We start from the raw sequence: 18,951 nt of genomic DNA on the forward strand, positions 1-18,951 counted from the left end.
TATTCACTTCCATCAGTTTTGACGAAGATCCCCAACACAACTGGCTTAAATGAAGCAAAAAATCACGACAAAGCCTCTACTGTATCTTATAGATGAAGTTGAATGACCTACAGAAAAACCTGGAGAGCTGTTCCTCTAGACCACGTGAAAAAAAAATACAGAAATGTCTGGTCCATTGATGTAAAATATGAAGAAATGAGGCCTGACAACAATTTTTTTCACACTACACTACAAGGAAGATTTTGTTACTTTAGTATTCTGGTAGCCAGTCATGATTCTTACATGGCTTACATGAGTGTAATGTGGTAACTTGAGACTTGTTGGCGCCTGTGAAATAGGAAACATCTTGTGTTTTGTACTACAGTAAAAACATTATTTTTTTGGTGTCTGTGGACACAGAACCGGTCGTGCTTCTCTTTTCTAAGAAAACAAGTAAAACTAAAATGTCAAGCTATTTCTGTGAACTTTAGAAAGCTAACAGCAATTTTTATTTTTAGCTGAAGAGGAAGTAGACAAGATTGAATTGATTTTATACATGTTCGCAAGAAATCCTTTAAGTTGCTAACTATTCAGAAAATATTAAGTGAAGTGCAGATTGCATTCAACCAAATGGTGACTTTTGAATGTGGGGTCAGTGATCCCTGTACTTGTGAAACAGCTGTAAGCGTAACCCTGGCATCTCCAGATTCTGGCTTATATTTAGTTTTCCTCGTCACCTTCTTGAATTTCTGTCTGGCCATGCTTTGAGGCTGCCGGTGAAAATCAAACTTCTTTTTTTCCCCCCTTAATTTTTTTCTCCCATTTCTATAAAAAAATAAAATAAAATCTAAACTCAAGACATCTGCAACATAAAAGCCACATTTCCTCTAGATGGCAGCAAAAAGCTATACCTGCTTTAACTTTTTTAAATCATGCATATTTACTTCTTTGTGTGGAGTTTGCTTTCCCAAATAGATAAGGATGAAATTAAAAGCTCAGCCTCAGATCGTGACAGGTTTTGGTTGTTGTTGCCAGCTGGTGTAGTATCAACTTTTAATGGCGATGTAAACATATTTCACTGCGCTCAGATGACAAATCCCCACAATAAATGGGTAGGGCTTCCTTTGCAGGCATTCTCTGGTGTCTGTAATTGTGTGGAATGCGGTCGGAGCGTTTCGAGGCCAAAGGTCAGCCCCTTTGATGTGTTTCCTCTCCATTGGTCTTTGATGTTTCGCTTAAAGGATGAACGCTTTCCTGTAAAGTCATAAAAAATGCACTAAGTTCATGAATATGACACCAAATAGCAGCGCTCTGATCTGCGTAATGTGCTCTCTGATGTATGCAGTGTGTTTATACGGGGAAAAGTTGTCCATGGGGCTGAGGCTGAGAGAGGCAGTCACTATAAATTATCAGCAGCCTTGAAATACAACTAAACCATACTTTGAATTATGAACAGTAAAATAGATATATTGTTTACATGGGAGTAATTTAACAAGCTGTAGTGCTTTAAAGTAAAACAAAGGCGCTTACTGTAGCCATTTTTGTGCTAGTTCTCACATGGATTCTGTTACATTTGACTGTGTTACAGTGAGATCATATGTAGTCATTACAAATAAGTCGAGGAAACTTGGTGGTAATCTCCTATTTTTTCTAGTAAAGCCACAAAATAAGGTTATAGTTACAAATGATGTAATGTATGCACTCCTCAGAGACTGAAGAATTTATTTTGATGAGTGATGAAATTTTTCCCCCACTCAAAATGTTACGTCCGTATCAACGTTTTGGGATACGTGCTCCTCAGTTTCAGACTTTGTTTGCATTATGAACCTTTAAATGTGGGTTTTGTTGTATTCTTATATAAACTGGATGTTTGGATGTTACAACCATTTATAATTCCTCAGTTCAAATTTACCAAGTCAGAGCATTACCCCAAATGTATCACAATTCATAAAGTGTTTGGGACAAAAAGTGAAGATAGTAGGGTGTGTTGGCAGTTTCCCTGCCATTGTTTTAGCTTCCTGACGATCCCTGACTTCAGCTGATGTAATGTTCAGGAGGCAGAGGTCAAAGGGAAGCCGAGAGTAGACGGAAATGAAGCCATTCCTTTGTTCCTTTCCCTCCCTGTTCATTCACACGGGTCTGTCCGTGGTCCACTTTTTCCTTACTCTGCAGAGCCCTAGAGAGAAGCTGATGACATGGTGAGGTGAGTCAGCAAAGTTCAAAAGCAAAACAAGCGGAATGGATTTTGGCACAGGAAACCAGAGAATTTCCAGGCTCCCCCACCTCTTCCTAGTCATGTGCTCAGGGATCTTTTAGTTAACATGTATCTCCTGGGGAAAATGTTACCTTTTCCAGGAATGCCGTGTTTCAGATCTTATTCATTGAGTACAGACGTAAGCAAAAGCTGTACCTGTTATTAGAAAATCACCTTCAAGTACAGCGCACATATGGATTCCCCAATTTTTCCAAATCATCCCAGGTTGTTAAATTTAGGTAATTACGTGTTGGTACATGGCCTTTACTATCTCCTCTCCACTGCCATATCTACTGTGCTTGGCAACATGACAGTATGTGGTACTCGGTTCCTCTGTTAAGCCCTCGCCAGTGGCTGTCATCACATGCTCCAGGCAGCAGTGAAATCTGTGTGCCAGATGCCTCTTGCCCACTTTCTGAAGTGTGTTCAAGACATTCAAGTCTGCATGAGTGGAAGGAAACTTTAAAATACTTAAGTACCAGCAACCAAAAGACTTGAGATAATAATTTTTCACTAGTCAAATAAAAAGAAGCTTTGAAAAATACACCACTGGTAAATTTAAAAAATATATTCATCAGACCAGTGAGATATATATATCTCAAAGGTAAATGTTATACCTGTAAACTGAACTGCACATGAAAGATGATGCACTGTGTAGCCCAAACAACCAAACTGTAAATTTATTAAAACATACTGTTGACATAAAAAAATCACGTTTTCAGAAGAGTCTGTGGAGTCCATTGAAAGATTAAGTAAGGCTAAGTAGCAGCCAGGTGCTACTAATCAAATGCACTTGATTAACTGATTATCAGCAAGCATGAGAACCTCTATAAAAGCAGAAACGTGGACAGTTTGCTGCCACAGTCATCCTAAAATCAAATCCCTCAGCAAATTAATTCTATTGGTCAGACTGTGCAATCCTCAGAGAAATTTCAAAAAAAAAATTCAGATTGCATCTTAGACTCTACAGGTCTCGGTTAGCATGCTACATGTTAAAGTTTACGGCGCTACAATTAGAAAAAGACTGAACAAGTATGACTTGTTTAGAAGGATTCAAATCACAAGACTTGCACATGCTGTGTCCTTTGTGTCCTTTGGGCATATGAGATCAAAGTGAAGATGTCTGGCCATAATGAGTGCTGTTTGACAAAAACCAAAGCATACCAGCAGGTCACCATAGCATTTCAAAGAGGAAAGATCATTTGGAAGAACCAAACATGATTTATTGAGATAGAGAAATTAATTTATTTGGCAGTTAGACTTCAATGACCCATCATGGCAGGATGGATTCCCAGAGGTGACAGGATTTAGGACAGGACTCCCCAGAGCCTGAGGTGGAGATGGGGAGGAGGTATGAAAGCATGAATGAGAATCTGAAAGGGAGAATGATGGAGAGCACAGATTTAAAACATGCAGATTGGAAGCTGATTGGGTCAAAGAAGGCGGGCCAGAAGATGATTGGAATCGAGTAATGATAACAGAAATGAGTTTGGCAATGTGAGAAAGTGGTTATGAAGTACAGACCAGAAGCGGCCAAACACTCAGAAAAGGAGGCAGATGAATGATTACAGATATTCTGTACTGAACTTATGGACGACCTTCATATGAGCACAAACACCTCATACCAACTGTCAGCACGGTGGTGCCGGGGTGATAATTGGGGCTTGTTTTGCAGGCATAGGACACTTTGCAGTCGTTGAGTCGACCATGAACTACTCTGTATACCAAAGTACTCTAGAGTCAAATGTGAGTCCAACAGCTAAAATTTGGCTGAAACTGGGTCATGCAACAGGATGATGATCCCACGCACAGCAGGAACTCTACCAGAATGCCTGAAAAAGAAAAGAATCAAGGTGTTGCAATAGTCAAAACCCAGCTGTTTATCCGCCTGAAATGCTGTGGCTGGACCTCAAGAGAGTTGTGCAAAAATGAATCTCTGGAAACATCAACAAACAGAAGGAACATTGTAGAGCAGAGTGGGTCGAAATTCCTCCACGGAGATTAGAGAGACTGATAAAGTCAAACAGAAAACAAACACTTCACGTTACTGCTGCTACAGGTGGCTCTACAGGCTACTGGATTCTTTGGTGTACTTAGCACATTTCCAGTCTTACTGAGTGCTCAAAGAGATTTAGATATATCATGATATCATTCTCTTGGTACATTTTACTGTGTACAGTATAGAGCAGTTATGACTGAACAGCTTTGGGGTGTTTCTACAGTATTACCACCTTAAGCAAAAGATTTGAATATTTAAATAATAATTTAAAAAAAAACCCGGATGCTATATCTGCTCTTTTGTTTAAGCTATTAAAGTGATCTCAATGAATAACTGAATGTAGGAAGTTTTACAGTGGGACAAGTCTCACAAAAAGAAAAGAAAAGAAATATCAACACTAAAGGTCGGCAGGTATGAGTCAAAGGGGTTTTCCTGCCCCTGTTTTTAGGTCTGTCTGCTTTTAGGTTCGTGGGAAGTGTAAAGGCTATGAAAAAATTACTATTTCCTCCAAGATGATACTTTACCAACAAGCATCTTTCCATGCTGGAACAATGTTGGCCTATACTTTTGTTATTGTTGTCAAGTTCACCTAGTGAGCACATCTGCTCAGATAACATCCATACTGTGGGTTGGCGCAGAGGTCCTGTTTGTAACCTATAACTGAGAATATTTTCTGAGCCTTATTTACGATAGAAATTAAGTTTGTTGTGTTATAGACAGTAACACAACACACAATAATATGCAATTTTAGGCCTTTTAAGGTGGAAAATGCACTTAAAAAAACTAAATAAAAATCGCCTCCATCAGATTTCTCAATATCCTTAACACGATTGTCATGCAGCTGAAAGGTGAGTTGTAAGCATGGTCTTATATTTAGGGATGTGGTACAGTGCCCTGCTGTGACCTTTTGTAGATATTGGCATCCCTGGTTACAGTGTATCTGTTTCACGGAGAGTGGAGGCGAACTTTCTCGGACCGACCCATTCAGGCGCTGAGCCGGGACACGAGGGTTAGCCTTGAGGAACAAGAAAAACAGGACGCAATCAAAGCACGTCTCGCTAAGCTGATACTCGAAGCAGTTTGAAGTAGTGACGTGAAGAAACGAATTAGAGCCGCTGACAGATTTTTTTAAAGGATGTCCATTTCCTTTCTCCGGCCCCCCCTTTTTCCTCAGACCGAATGGAACATCCCATCCCGAGAGTGGTTTGGCACTCGGGACTGAACGAGTTGCAACTGACAACATCGCAGGGGGTAAGTTGACTTCTGTGAGTTTTACATACCGCAAGGAGCCGGAGAGCCGAGGTTATAAGACACAGCACAGCTGCATGTGCTCCTGTAAAGTTACCCCGTCGTCTTTTTCTTTATACTGAATTTTCTTTTCCTATTTGTTTTTAAAGCAACGCCAAAACGCGGAGTGAAGTTGTAGGCTTCTGTCTTCGGGGGAATGCTTCCCCAGCCTGCCAGTAAAGGTAAGTGTATCCATCTGTAGGGAAGCTGAAGTTGATTAACTTTACCTTTTTATCGTTGCTAATAAAAGAGCTGCAAACAGTAATTAAATTGAAGGCAATTTATGTTAACAGCTTGCTAGAGGTAGAATCCAGTTTAAAGAAGCCTATTTTTTGGATAAAAATTGTATTACCATTTTTCTTTTATTTTCTTTTATTTATTTTCTTGTTTTTAAGAAAATATTAATAGTCTGCAGACATTTATGTAAATTAATCTGCAGTGGCAATGTCACAAAAGAGAAGCTTGTGCTTCATGTCCATGTAATTATAAAGTTGGTTTTGAATAAATAAAATGGAAACATGTTTAAGGTTTGTTTAAGAGAAAACACCTTATTAAATGTGCATTCAGGAAACTAACATGTCATTCCCTCCTGTGGATTGTAGAGCAGAGTGTGGCAGTCCTTTTTGTCCATCCACATCTGAAGACATGTTGCACGGGACTTTGTCAGCTTGGAAAGCTCTGCTGCTGATTGTCCCGCTGTGGGATTGCCTCTTTGCTCTGGGACTGCAGCCCACGAGATGGCCACTGTATTCCCGAAAGCCTCTGCTCCTTGCTTGGAACGCCCCGATTGAAGATTGTGCCCCGCGGCATAGAATTCATTTCCAGCTGGACCAGTTCCAGATTGTGGCTACACCCAATGAGGGCTTTGTTAATCAGAATCTGACCATCTTCTACAAGGAGCGCTTGGGCTTGTACCCCTATTTTGAACAAGATGAAACACCGGTGAATGGGGGACTTCCGCAGGTGGCCAGTCGCACACGGCACCTGGAGAAAATGCCAGAAGATGTTAAGAAGTACATACGTTCAGAATGGGCCACTGGTTTAGCTGTTATCGACTGGGAGGATTGGCGTCCCCTCTGGATACGTAACTGGGAAGCCAAAGACATTTATCGCAGACATTCTGAGGAATTGGTGCGCCAGAAGAACCCAACCTGGCTTCCTGATCAGGTGAAAAAAGTGGCCCAGCAGGAGTTTGAGTTGTCTGCCAGGCTGTTCATGTTAGACACACTGAAGCAAGCTAAGAACCTGAGGCCCAACCAGCTGTGGGGTTTCTACCTGTTTCCTGACTGCTACAACCACAACTACGTGCGCACTCTGGAGAGCTACACGGGCCGCTGTCCTGATGTGGAGGTGTCTCGCAATGACCAGCTGAAATGGTTGTGGACTGAGAGCACAGCCCTCTTCCCTTCCATCTACATGAGCAGCTTGCTGCGCTCATCAGCCGCCGGACGCCAGTTTGTGCGGAACCGTGTGAAAGAGGGGATGCGTTTGGCCTCATCGGGCGATGGCTTGGCACGTCCTGTCTTTGTGTACACGCGGCCCACGTACATGAACTCCCTGGAGCAGCTGACCGAGGTGACAGTCTAACTTTGGAAACAGTGCCAGTGTTGAATTTGGTTCCTCTTCCTGGAACTTTTTTCCTGCTTTTTCCTTTAAGACACTAATGAAGTTTCGAACCAGCCATGTTACTGACTATATTCCGAAACATTTCTTCTATCTTTTTCCTGCTAATTCTTAGTAAAAGCCTGACATATAGAACCGTCACTGAGCACTAATGTTAATGCATGCTGTGTAGATTCATCTCTTATCTGCTGCTACAGTCCCTTCCTGTGCTGCTGGCATTCAGACACCCCAATACCTTTCATTTGTGCAGAGTAGGCAGGATGGGTGTTGGTCAAGTTAAAAGTCACTCTAAACACCCTTATTTGCTTATAGGAGAATGAGAACAGAAGAGCTGGGCCTCTACTTCACATACAGTAGCCTATGAACCTCTGACACTTACTTAGCTGACTGTTTTCCTTTTGTTTGACCTGTAATTTTTTGCAGACTGACCTTGTGTCCACGATCGGGGAGAGTGTGGCCCTGGGAGCAGCTGGAATAATCATGTGGGGAGATATTGCTTATGCACACAACAAAGTAAGCGTCCACACATCAATTGCGAAACGAACACATCAATCACTCAGATATGGTGTATGCATTTTTTTGGAACAGATGTTATCATCTTAACTTTTGAGCTGCTCTTCTCGTCTGTGACATGCGAAGGCATTTCATACTAGGAGATATTTCTCAAAGTTCAGGGTTTACGGTTAATGTCTTTGGCCACATGATCAGGTGCTGATTAAACACATATACGCTGACTGGGGCTTTGACTTCGATTCCATTTTGGGGCATTAAATCCAAAATCTTGAAATCATCATTAAAAAAAAAGGGATGTTCTGCAGCAGTTGACCTGTTTATTTATTTTTTCAAAGTTTAGTTTTCAAACGTATTGGACAAGGATACATTTGAAAAGGTTTAAATCATGTCATAATATAACAACAGACACGCAAAACTAGACTTTTGTAACGATTTGAAGTGCAAAAGGCCCAAGCATAAAGAGACTTCAACAAGACAATTTAATTTCCGCACAGTGAGCTAACAAAACTTTTTCTGTAATTTTACATGTTTATTTCTTTCAATTTAAGCCCAAACAACACTTCTATATTATGCAAAAAAAAATCTTAGATCTTTGTTGGAAAAAACACTTGTTTTCCTTATATTAAAATATCTCAGGGATTAAATGTGTAAGTAAAGTTCTTTACACACCGATATAGAGGAGCTTCATTGGTCCAACCCACTTAGGATCAAAGTGGACTGTTCAATGTAAAATCATTTTGACATCCGTGGATTAGAGTGACTGTTAATCTAGCAGTCCCCAGCACCACTGGATGTAACTGAGTACATTTACTCAGGTACTTTATTCAGAATAAATGTATTTGTACTTTAAGTATTTCCACACAGCGTCCTGCTTTTACTCCATTACGCTTAACCAGCTTGGATAAATAATCTCTTTCATGCCTCCAAGCTATAAAAACGCATATTCCAGACTATTGATGCTCAGATCACACCTATTTTATACTCTTTACACTGGCTCCCAATAGATTTAGGATTCTTGCATTTGCATACAGAGCACTTTAGTTATCCCAGCTGCTCGCTGTCTTCATTCACAACTCAGAATCTGTTGTTCTGCGTACGTGACTAAAGACTAGGTAGAAGAGAGCCGTTCACTCTGTGGCACTACATGTATAATTATTATTGTTATTACTCTTTTATTATAAAATACCCATTTTATGGGCTATTATGACACTTAATTTTCCTATTTATTGTACTCTTTGTTGTGTAACAGCGCTTTGTGACATCTTTCTGTGAAATACGCTTCATAAATAAACTTGTGCACACAACCAAAGTAAGCATGCACACAACGATTGTGAAATTAAACACATCACTTGGATACGTCGCATTTATTTTTAACCACAGATGATATCATCTAAACTTCTGAGAGCATGCTGATTAATAAACAGCCTTTACTCACTTACAAAGTGTATTTATAGCAATTTGTACTCCATACCAGAGCTTTAGTTACTTCATATTTTTCAGATTAATTGCGCAGTACTTGAAGATTTCATGTATCCACTTATTTTTCCCCATAGACCACCTGCTCTGATCTGGATAAATATCTGCGGGGCACACTGAGTCAGTACCTCCTGAACGTTTCCACGGCAGCAGAACTGTGCAGCCAGACCCTTTGCGGCTCTCACGGGCGATGTCTGCGCAGAAACTCAAACAGCGACGTTTACTTGCATCTGAATCCCCTCACCCACGACATCGTCGAGAAGAACGGCAAGCTGACGGTCACCGGTGAGCTCGGCAAAGCAGACGGGTTAAGTTTTGAAGCAGACTTTCAGTGTCAGTGTTACAGCGGGTATCAGGGGGAGCTCTGCGATCAAACAGACCCGCTACACCAAAAAGGGACGGCGACTCGAGCCACAGCAGTGGCTCTGCAGTGTTTGATCTTACTGATTGTCTGCCTGCTCATCTGTTAATACCTATTATGTAACTGTAAAAGTCTAAAAGGAGCACAAGAGGAGAGGTGAAGGGAAGATAGGTGTGTGTGGTTTTTTTCTGTTGCTGTATATCGTAAGAACCGCTGTGGAAATTCCAAGGTAGTGTTTGTTTCTAACTTTTAATCATTTAAAAAAAGAAAAAAACTTGCTGGAAATGACCCTGTTTACATTGTCCTCTCACTCGCCGCTTGCCAAGGTGTCCATGCTTCTTGTAGAGAGGATGCTTCTGTGGTAAATGCTGCGAATGAGTAAATGTATGTGGTGAAAGTGGAAAACGATTCACTTAAATCTGATAACAGCACAATATATTTGAAGTGCCTAATTTCTTTTAAATCTTCTTTAAATTGGCCTCTTTCTGACATCTGATGTGTTTATAGAGGCATTCGCAGTGTTATTATTTATTTGAATGTATTTTTTATACGATATTATTGTCCAAAACATGACTACTACTTTTTTAAAAGGGTGACACATCTCCACTCTACGAGCCTCATGTTTCAGTGGCCTTTTGACTCCAGAAGCACAGTGTTTCTCATATTGATGTCTCTCATACAAAAATGGCATTTGTCGGTGTAAATAAACTTCTTTGTTGAGGTTGTTGTGTTTTAATTTAAGGCTGCCTAAGTGACACTGGGCGAGGGGCCATGGTCACAACTGACACAGGAGGGAGAACTCAGGTGTATTAGTGGTTCAGGATTTGCGCAGGCGGTTTGTGCGGAAAAGCCATTCAGGCTCAGACAAATATAGCATCTCCAATCAGCCTAAGATGAATGTGTTTGGACTGTGGGAGGAAATTGGAAAGCTCCAGCTAACGTGCAAGTTCAAACCCAGAACCTTCCGGTTGTGAGGCCATGGTGCTAACCGCTGTGCCAGCCAGTTTTGGATAAATAAACTGCTTTATCGTGCTTTGTGTGTATTTTTAGTAAAGTAAGTGTGACGCTTTTCTTTTTTTTGTAACTACATAAGGAGATAATATAGCTGAGATATGGTTTTGGGAGTAATACAGGCATGATTTTGTTGTCAGCAGTTGAGAGTGAAGCCTCTGCGGGAAGCCTCTGTGGCCAGGGGAGTCCGAGCCAGCTAGTTCTCAGGGATTGACTCATTTTGCCAGCAGCACCCTCATACCCCCTTCCCCATGTAATTGTAGGTTTTCGTTAACCACTGGTTATTTTTATATGCTTTTAAGAGTTGAGCAAAGCACGCATTTAAATTGCAAGGTGGAAGAGTTCATTATGGCTTCGCTTGGTGGTTTTTCAGAAAACGTCAAGCTTTCTTAAGTCCCCCAATAAACTGTTGATTGTCATATTTATATTCTTTTTAAATTCAAACAATCTGAAAACTGTTTTCAAGCTGTACAGTGTGATGGGAGGAAGTGCTAACTTGCCTGTGACTTTAAATCTGTGTTCTCCATAGAATGATTTGCATGTCTCTTGTTATTGGTTGTTGGAGGTCCTGTGGACACTTCTAATTGGTTCAGCGTTTGTTACTTCCCATTTTTCCTGAATATGTGTTTCAGATCATGAGACTTGTGGGTATTTCACAAGGCCACACGCTCCAATCCTTCTCTACTTATAAAGTCGGTGAGTCAGTGTTTGCAAGCTTAATGTTAGTTAATTTCACACATTATTTTGACACTAGAGCCTGTTATTTCTAGCCAAGTTTACTGCATTACACAACATCTGTAATGATCAGAAAGCTTTTGGCGTGTTAAAGGTGTTTGAAAAGTAATAAAGAAACAAGTAGTGAATAGACACATTTAAAATTCCTGGCTCGTAAACAGTAGAAACTCTTAAAACTCTTATTGATTTGATTTGCCTTACAACTGGAAAAGCTTTGTTTAAACAAATAGCAACATTTTGCAATATGCTCTTAAAATTTCACAATACTGCTGGGTAACATAAACACTGTTTCCTTCCTGCCAGGGATGAGGTCCTTGAAGCCTGCGGTGCTGCAGCACTTAATTCTGATCAGCCTCGTCTCAGGGCTGCACTATCCAAATTCACCTTTTTCCAAAGTACCTTTCCTGACTGTGTGGAACGCCCCAACTGCCAAATGCCTCTCTCAGTATGGCGTTAACCTTGACCTGGGGATGTTTAACATTGTCCACAACCAGAATCAAACCTTTATGGGTCAGAACATAACCATCTTTTATGATGATAAGCTTGGTCTGTATCCAAGGTATTCCCCCCAGGGAGAGGCTATTAATGGCGGGGTTCCACAAAACAGCAGCCTTGACAAACATCTCAAAGTTGCCAGGGAGAATGTAAACGCCTATATCCCTGACAGGGGTTTCCCAGGCCTGGGTGTGGTGGATTGGGAAAGTTGGAGACCTGAATGGGAGAGAAACTGGGACACTAAGAAGATATACCAGGATGGGTCAAAAGCACTAGTAAGGTCTAAGCATCCAGACTGGAGCCCCAAACAAGTAGATGACGCAGCACGCATGGAGTTTAGCAAAGCTGCGAGGAATTTCATGGAGGAAACTCTGAAACTGGGGCAGGCGGCAAGACCTGATGGTTTGTGGGGCTATTATGGTTTTCCAAACTGCTACAACTACTACAGCAACAAAAGCACAGGCTACACAGGGGAGTGTCCAGCTGTGGAGTTAAAGAGAAATAACAGGCTTCTATGGCTGTGGAGCACCTCCTCTGCTCTGTATCCCGACATCTATCTCAGCATCCAGATGCAAAGTCTCAGCAGAGAAGTGCTCCTCTACTGCCACCACCGCATCCTGGAGGCAATGAGAGTAGCGGATCAGGTGACTCCGTTCGCACCGCCCATGTACGCCTATGCTCGCATCGTCTACACATACACGCTGGAATTTCTCTCTCAGGCAAGAATCAGACGTTTCAACTCAAACATTCTGTGTCTGTCGTGACTGGGGCTGCGTGTTTTGCTCACCTCTCTGTTTCTGTCTAACAGGAGCACCTGGTCTACACTATCGGAGAGAGTGCCGCTTTAGGCTCTGCTGGTGTAGTTCTTTGGGGTGACCACGCTCTTTCTAAAACTCAGGTACAATAACTGACTTGTCCATTTGATGTAATTGGCTGTAATAGTGAAAGTGAGGATGTTACATTTCTCACTGATGCCTACAAGGGTCTTTGTTTTATAAGTTACGCTTTTAAAAATTTTTGAAAGTTACACACAGGAAACTGTATTGCACAAAAATTACTGAAATGAAAAAGAAAAAACGTACTTTAAAACTTCCTTATTTCATATTCAAGCTCTTTAGTTTTAAGGTCTGTTTGGAATCGCTCCACTGTATATTTCATTTGTTACCTCTCCACAACAAGGCCTCTCAATCCTGCTGAACACACACAGTACTGGTAAAAAAGACAGTACACCCTTTTTCAACCATAAGGATTTAAGTTTCAGGACATATTCAAATCATCCCGCTCTTAGCAGGTCTTAAAGTTAAGTGAATACAACCTCAGATGGAAAACAAGATATGATATATTGCACCAGGTCATTATTTATTTAACAAAAACGAATCCAAAATGCAGAAGCAGTGTGTGGAAAAATACAAAATATCCTTACTGCTACCTAAGAAATTGAGATGGAGAATAAACTTACACTTGATTAGCTGATCATCAGCAGTGTTGGGAAGGTTACTTTTAAAATATATTCCACTACAGATTACAGATTACATGCCCCAAAATGTATTTTGTAATATATTCTGAATACTTTGGATTACTTGATATATCATCATGCTTTTTTTTTTTTTTTTACAACTACATGAATGTATTGCTGTGTGATTTATTACTATTACTGAAGACTACTCGCCATACCAATACCAACTAGATTTTTAAATCTTAATATAAAATGAGTAACAGTAGGGTGGACATTAGGGTAAGGCTGCACTTTTTGCAGCGATCTCGTATAGAAAACTATTCCACGCGTATATAAAACAGGTCTGCGTCTCCGAACCGTATTAAAGGGACCTCTGGCTAATACGTTAAGTTTTGGGCTCATAGACGAAAACTCGCTTGACTTTGTTGTGTGGGTCAACTTTGCTAGCGAGAGACAGAGAGAGGCGCTGAAAGGCTGCTCCAACGGAACTTATTGTTTCGGAGGAAAACACGAACACGGTGTACAATCGAGTCTTAATAATATCTTATTTACAACTGGGCTCGTCAGGCACTCTTTTTGGCTGTAGTGGTTATTATTATATTTACATGCTTCCAGCTCCCATTTCTGCTCAATGACAACTCGTACTTTTCGACTATCCTTTTTCTCCCTCCTCGCGCTCACAGATACATAACGAGTATGGCAGTCCATTCTCCCTGCAGCACGGACTACACTGCCCATGAGGCTACATTCTTTAGGGCGATGCCTGTAACACTCTATTGCCTTCATATTAAATCATTTTTGTGAATAATTTTTGTAAAATAATTCTTCACGTCATTATGTGGGCCGCAAATAGAGGTGACATGGGCCGCCAGATTGACAGACAGGCATAAGAGCCTCTAAATAGGCTACGCGTGTTGTTTAGGTTTCCTCCGGTGTGGAATTACCAAAAATAGAGAGAGCATAGCCTAATATGTGAAACAGGAAAAGACCGCCGTGTAATCCATTTATTTCAACAAAGTAACTGTATTCTGAATACCACCCTTGTAACTGTAATGGAATACAGTCACTCATATTTTGTATTTAAAATACGTAACGGCGGTACATGTATTCCGTTACTCCCCAACACTGATCATCAGCAAGCGTGAGCACCTGTGTGAAAGCAGAAGTTTTACCAATTTAATGGTCTGGAGCAAGACCCAGAGGTCAGACTGTGCAATGCTGATAAGAGAAATCGCAATAAAAAACCCCTGAGCTTCATTTCAGACTTCACGGGCTTCCATCAGCTTATTAAATGTTCAAGTTCATGACTGTGCAATTAGAAAAAGACTGAACAAGTATGGTTGTTTGAAAGGGTTGCTAGGAGTACCTGTTCTCTCTCTGAAAGAATGTTTCGGCATGTTCGGCATGTGCCCGCAAACCACGTTGAACTGAAGCAACATTGTAAAGAAGAGTGGGACAAAATTCCTCCAGAACCATGTGAGAGACTGCTAAAGTCATACAAACAAAGCTGTTTCGGCATGTTCTGGAACAACGTCCTTGACGGATTGTTAAAACCACACACTGCATATCAGCACAAATACCTCACACCAGCTGTCAGGCACAGTGGTAGAGGGGTGATTCGACACCTTGAGGCTGCTAAAGTCATACAGAAAGCTATTACTTCAAGCTACTGCTGTTAAAAGTGGTTCTCCAAGCAGCTGAATCGTGGGGTGCACTTAGCTTTTCACACGTGTCTTCTGCATTTCGCTTTAGTTTTTGTTAAATAAACAACATGGTGCAATATGTCACATGTTGTTTTTCATCCAAGGTTGTAGTTACGTGATTTTAAGACCTGCTAATGTCTAGATAATGCTTTTATCCTATCCTGATATTTAGAAACCTCAGAAATGTCAGAGGGCGTACTTTCTTTTTTAATGTGACAAAAAAGGAGCTCTCTGCACAGCTGGACACTGATATTTGGCAAACATTACTCAGATGGGAGTAAATGAAGCATTTACTGGAGATTTTTTTTCAGCTGCAGATTAAAGTGGTTTAAACAACAGGTCTTTTGTATATGGGACTGAGTCAAAAGAAGCCAGAGCGCTTGTTTATGTGTTCATGAGCATCACCGGGTAAAAAACAAGGTGGCACATTGTGTTTTTAACAGTCTATTGATGATGATGCTAGAGTGGCGCTTTTCTCAGCACCTTTTGCTTTGACCACTGATAATATCTTTAACAGTCTTAATGTATTTTTTTCATGCTGAGTAAAACAGGACATGTTACCTGCTCTGAAATACGTCTTTGTTCATTTTGTAATAACTTTAGACTAAATAACATATTCATGCTGTTACCTGAGCATGCATATAGCTTAAAGATTCTGTTATGTAAAGTTGCATTAAAGCTTTTATTGGGCATTCTTCTGCACATCCCTGGTTTATCATATCCTGTTTCTTTCCTGCTTTCAGGCTACCTGTGCTGCCGTCAAGTCCTACATCGATAACACTCTGGGTCCTTACCTGGTAAACGTGACATCAGCGGCTACGCTTTGCAGTCAGACCATGTGTTCCTCTCATGGACGGTGTCAGAGGAAGGATCCACAGTCGAAGGCCTACCTCCACCTTGACCCTGCCTCGTGGAAGGTGGTGTCCAAGAGGAAACCAAATGGATGGAGGAAATACAGAGTTTTAGGACATTTGCAGCCACGTCATGTAAAGCTAATGGAGTCTGAGTTTCAGTGCAGGTGTTACGCTGGATGGAGGGGTCAGAGCTGCTCTGAGCCTGTTCAGCTATAAGACTTAGGCACTTTTGAAACTAGTAGCTAATTAATGGCTTCTTAGCAGTGAATGTATCAAGATACACTAAGACACTTTATTAGGTACACCTGGTTAGTACCTGGCTGGACCCTCTTCTGCCCTAATTCTTTGTGGCATAGATTCAACAAAGTGCAGGAAACATTCCTCAGACATTTTGGTCCACACTGACACGATAACATCACGCCGTTGCTGCCAATTTGTCAGCTGCACATTCATGGTGCAAGCCTCTGATATCACCACATCCTAATGGTGCTCTTTTGGATTGAGATCTGGTGACTGTGGAGGCCGTTTGAGTGCACTGTCATGTTCAAAAAACTAATTTGAGACGATTTGAGCTTTGGGATATGAAAGCATCTATCAGAATATGAATACACTGTTGTCATAAAGGGATAGCTATGTTTAGCAACAATACTCAGGTAGGCTACGGTGCCCAAAATGTGCTAAGAGAAAATCCCTCACACCACTATTTCATCACCACCAGCATGAGCCGTTCATACAAGGCAGGATGGATCCATGTTTACATGTTGTTTACACTGACTGTACCATCCCAGTTTCACAGCAGAAACTGAGCCTTGGCAGACCAGGCAAAACTTTTATAATCTTCTATTGTCCAACTCTGGTGACCTTATTCGAATGGTACCCTTAGTTTCCTATTCTTAGCTGAGAGGAAGAGCACCCGGTGTGGGCTTCTGCTGCTGCTTCTGTTTCAAAATTTGACGCGTCATGTGTTCAGAGATGTTCTTCTGCATACCTTGTGCTAATGAGTTGACCTCTGACCTCCAGTATCAACAAGAAATTTTCCCCCAGAGTAACTGCTGCTCACGGGATATTTCCTCTTTTTCAGATCATTCTCTGCAAACCTTAGAGATAATTGTGTGGGAAAATCCCAGAAGATCAGCAGTTTCTGAAACGCTCAGGCTAACCTATCTGGCACCAACAACCATGCCATGTTCGAAGTCACATAAAATCACCTTTCTTCCACATTCCGATGCTCAGTTTGAGCAGCAGGTCGTCTCGACCGTGTCTGCATTCCTAACGAGGCATTATCCCATGCATCAATAAGCTGTTAGACAGATGTACCTAATAAAATGTCCGGTGATTGTATATTATTATTTGAGTGACAGAAATCAGCTTTAAACTTTGATGCACTACAGTTTTTACAGAGGGTTTCCTCTACTGCAGTATTTTGTTTTATTACTTTGAACTTTTCTTACTTTGTCCATAATAAGGTTGGGCACAGAGTCTGAATTCAGTGCTCGCTTTCTGTTCTTTAATGGTATTTTAAGGCGTGTTACTAGGGGTAAAAAAAAAACTCAGCTTATCAGTGAAGGAGCGCTGGTGTCCAGCAGCTGAACAATGCAGTATTTGTATACTCAGAGACATTCTGATTTCATTTAGGGAAAAGGTTTGATTGCAACTCCGTCCTGTATTCACGTTAAACAAAGAAGCAAGAAACAACTGTCAAGACTGAGCAACAATTTAAAGTTGAAATATTTAAATACATTATTATGAGTTCTTTGGGGGTAAAAACAGTTACAAATTAGTGCTCAGAGAACACTATTATAATCTCTTTAAACATTTGTGCAAGGACCAATTAATGCATGAAACCTGCAGGTGTTCTCCTGGATTTTAAACGTCAGAACTGGATGATCATGGCTGCTGTAGCACCATCTCTCTTTTCCTTGATAGTTTATTTCCATAATAAAGTCATATATATTTGATACTTTACATTAGCGTCTCTTGAAATATCATTTCTGCACGTTAAACCTGATCTCACCAGCATTCCCAATGTTGGTGGAACTACTACATGTTGATAGTGCATGACACAAGACCATGGACCTGCTCACCTAAATAGTCAAAAGAAGGAACACTAGAGTCCTACTCAGACAGCTGCAGGGCAGGGCTGCGGCTGCAAGAATGCAATAAAATACAAGTTGAAGCAGCTCATCGCAGTTTTCTACCAGGAATATGAGATCAGAGATGGTGCACTCGTAAAGTGAAGTAATTGTGACCCCAACTGCTGATTAAAATCAATCAACTGGAACCAAGAACTACTCACAGAATATGTTTGGTTCTTCCAAAAGGTTAAAATAATGTGCAGAAAAACTGAAAATCCATCTCACAATATAAAACTTATTTTGTGACGAGTATAGAACACATCAACATTAATAATGTTAAAAAGTACATCGGGGCTCTTTGTTTTGTAGTTAACATTTATGCTTTCTCTAAACTTTTCTATGTAAAATTTATACATTTATACCTTTACACCAGCAGGTGGTGGTGCTGGACAACTTACTAACAGCAAAAGGGCATCAGACATCAAGGTCAAAGCTCTGAGTGCTAGTAATAACCGAAAAAGTCAAATAAAAGCAGAAGTAAAGCCCGGTTTGGCTGTGTATGTCAGGTTCTGATAAGTTTACATCTGTGCTGTGCAACAGCTGGGGTGCCCACTATGAACTGAACCCGCTATAACACAGAAGCAAAGGGAGCAAAGAGGTGACCTTGATTGATTTAAGAGTGGCGTGTACAATTCTGCCTTATCTGATAGAAACGGCTGCCGCAAACTGGTGTCACTGATGGTAATTTCCCTCCTCTGTCCCCCGAGGCTCAGTATACCAGAAGAATAGACTCCTACAAGGCCCCACTGTTTCCCATTTCCGGCTTTATCATAACTGGCTGGATTGTGAGGAAATGAGAAGAAGATGGGTGCTTATTTTGAAGGCGCTGGTGAGTCTGTGCTTTTTGAACATCATTTTGGCCTTCATAGGTCATTTTGCAGTTGTTTTCTAAAGAAGACAGCTGCCTCGACTGGTTTTCAGCGACCAAGGACAAAATTGAATCTATCTCCTTAAACGCTGTGTTTACCTGTAGTTACCTTATAATGACAGTCTATAATAACTGGTGGTGACAGTGGGAAGGAAAAACTCCCTTTTAACAGAAAGAAACCTCCTAATGATTACATGAATAA

General features: G+C 41.0%; 2 protein-coding genes across 2 annotated transcripts; both read left to right on the forward strand.

Annotated features, from left to right (window-relative positions):
• Positions 1 to 5,334: 5,334 nt before the first annotated feature.
• On the forward strand, positions 5,335 to 10,212 carry hyal2a (hyaluronidase 2a). Its single transcript, XM_086292770.1, has 5 exons — positions 5,335 to 5,483; positions 5,630 to 5,701; positions 6,122 to 7,094; positions 7,566 to 7,655; positions 9,209 to 10,212. The coding sequence occupies exons 3-5, from the start codon at positions 6,165 to 6,167 to the stop codon at positions 9,599 to 9,601; spliced, it is 1,413 nt and encodes a 470-aa protein (XP_086148896.1). The 5' UTR covers positions 5,335 to 5,483; positions 5,630 to 5,701; positions 6,122 to 6,164; the 3' UTR covers positions 9,602 to 10,212.
• Positions 10,213 to 10,355: 143 nt separating this feature from the next.
• hyal1 (hyaluronidase 1) lies at positions 10,356 to 18,568 on the forward strand. Its single transcript, XM_086292771.1, has 4 exons — positions 10,356 to 11,199; positions 11,542 to 12,452; positions 12,542 to 12,631; positions 15,636 to 18,568. The coding sequence occupies exons 1-4, from the start codon at positions 11,139 to 11,141 to the stop codon at positions 15,960 to 15,962; spliced, it is 1,389 nt and encodes a 462-aa protein (XP_086148897.1). The 5' UTR covers positions 10,356 to 11,138; the 3' UTR covers positions 15,963 to 18,568.
• The last annotated feature ends 383 nt before the right edge of the window (positions 18,569 to 18,951 follow it).

This window comes from Aulonocara sp. 'chitande type north' Nkhata Bay, linkage group LG5 (genome assembly GCF_057382095.1).
Source record: "Aulonocara sp. 'chitande type north' Nkhata Bay isolate Kocher_YH1m ecotype deep benthic linkage group LG5, A_spYH_male_GT1.1, whole genome shotgun sequence".
In the NCBI taxonomy this organism is placed as follows: domain Eukaryota; kingdom Metazoa; phylum Chordata; class Actinopteri; order Cichliformes; family Cichlidae; genus Aulonocara; species Aulonocara sp. 'chitande type north' Nkhata Bay.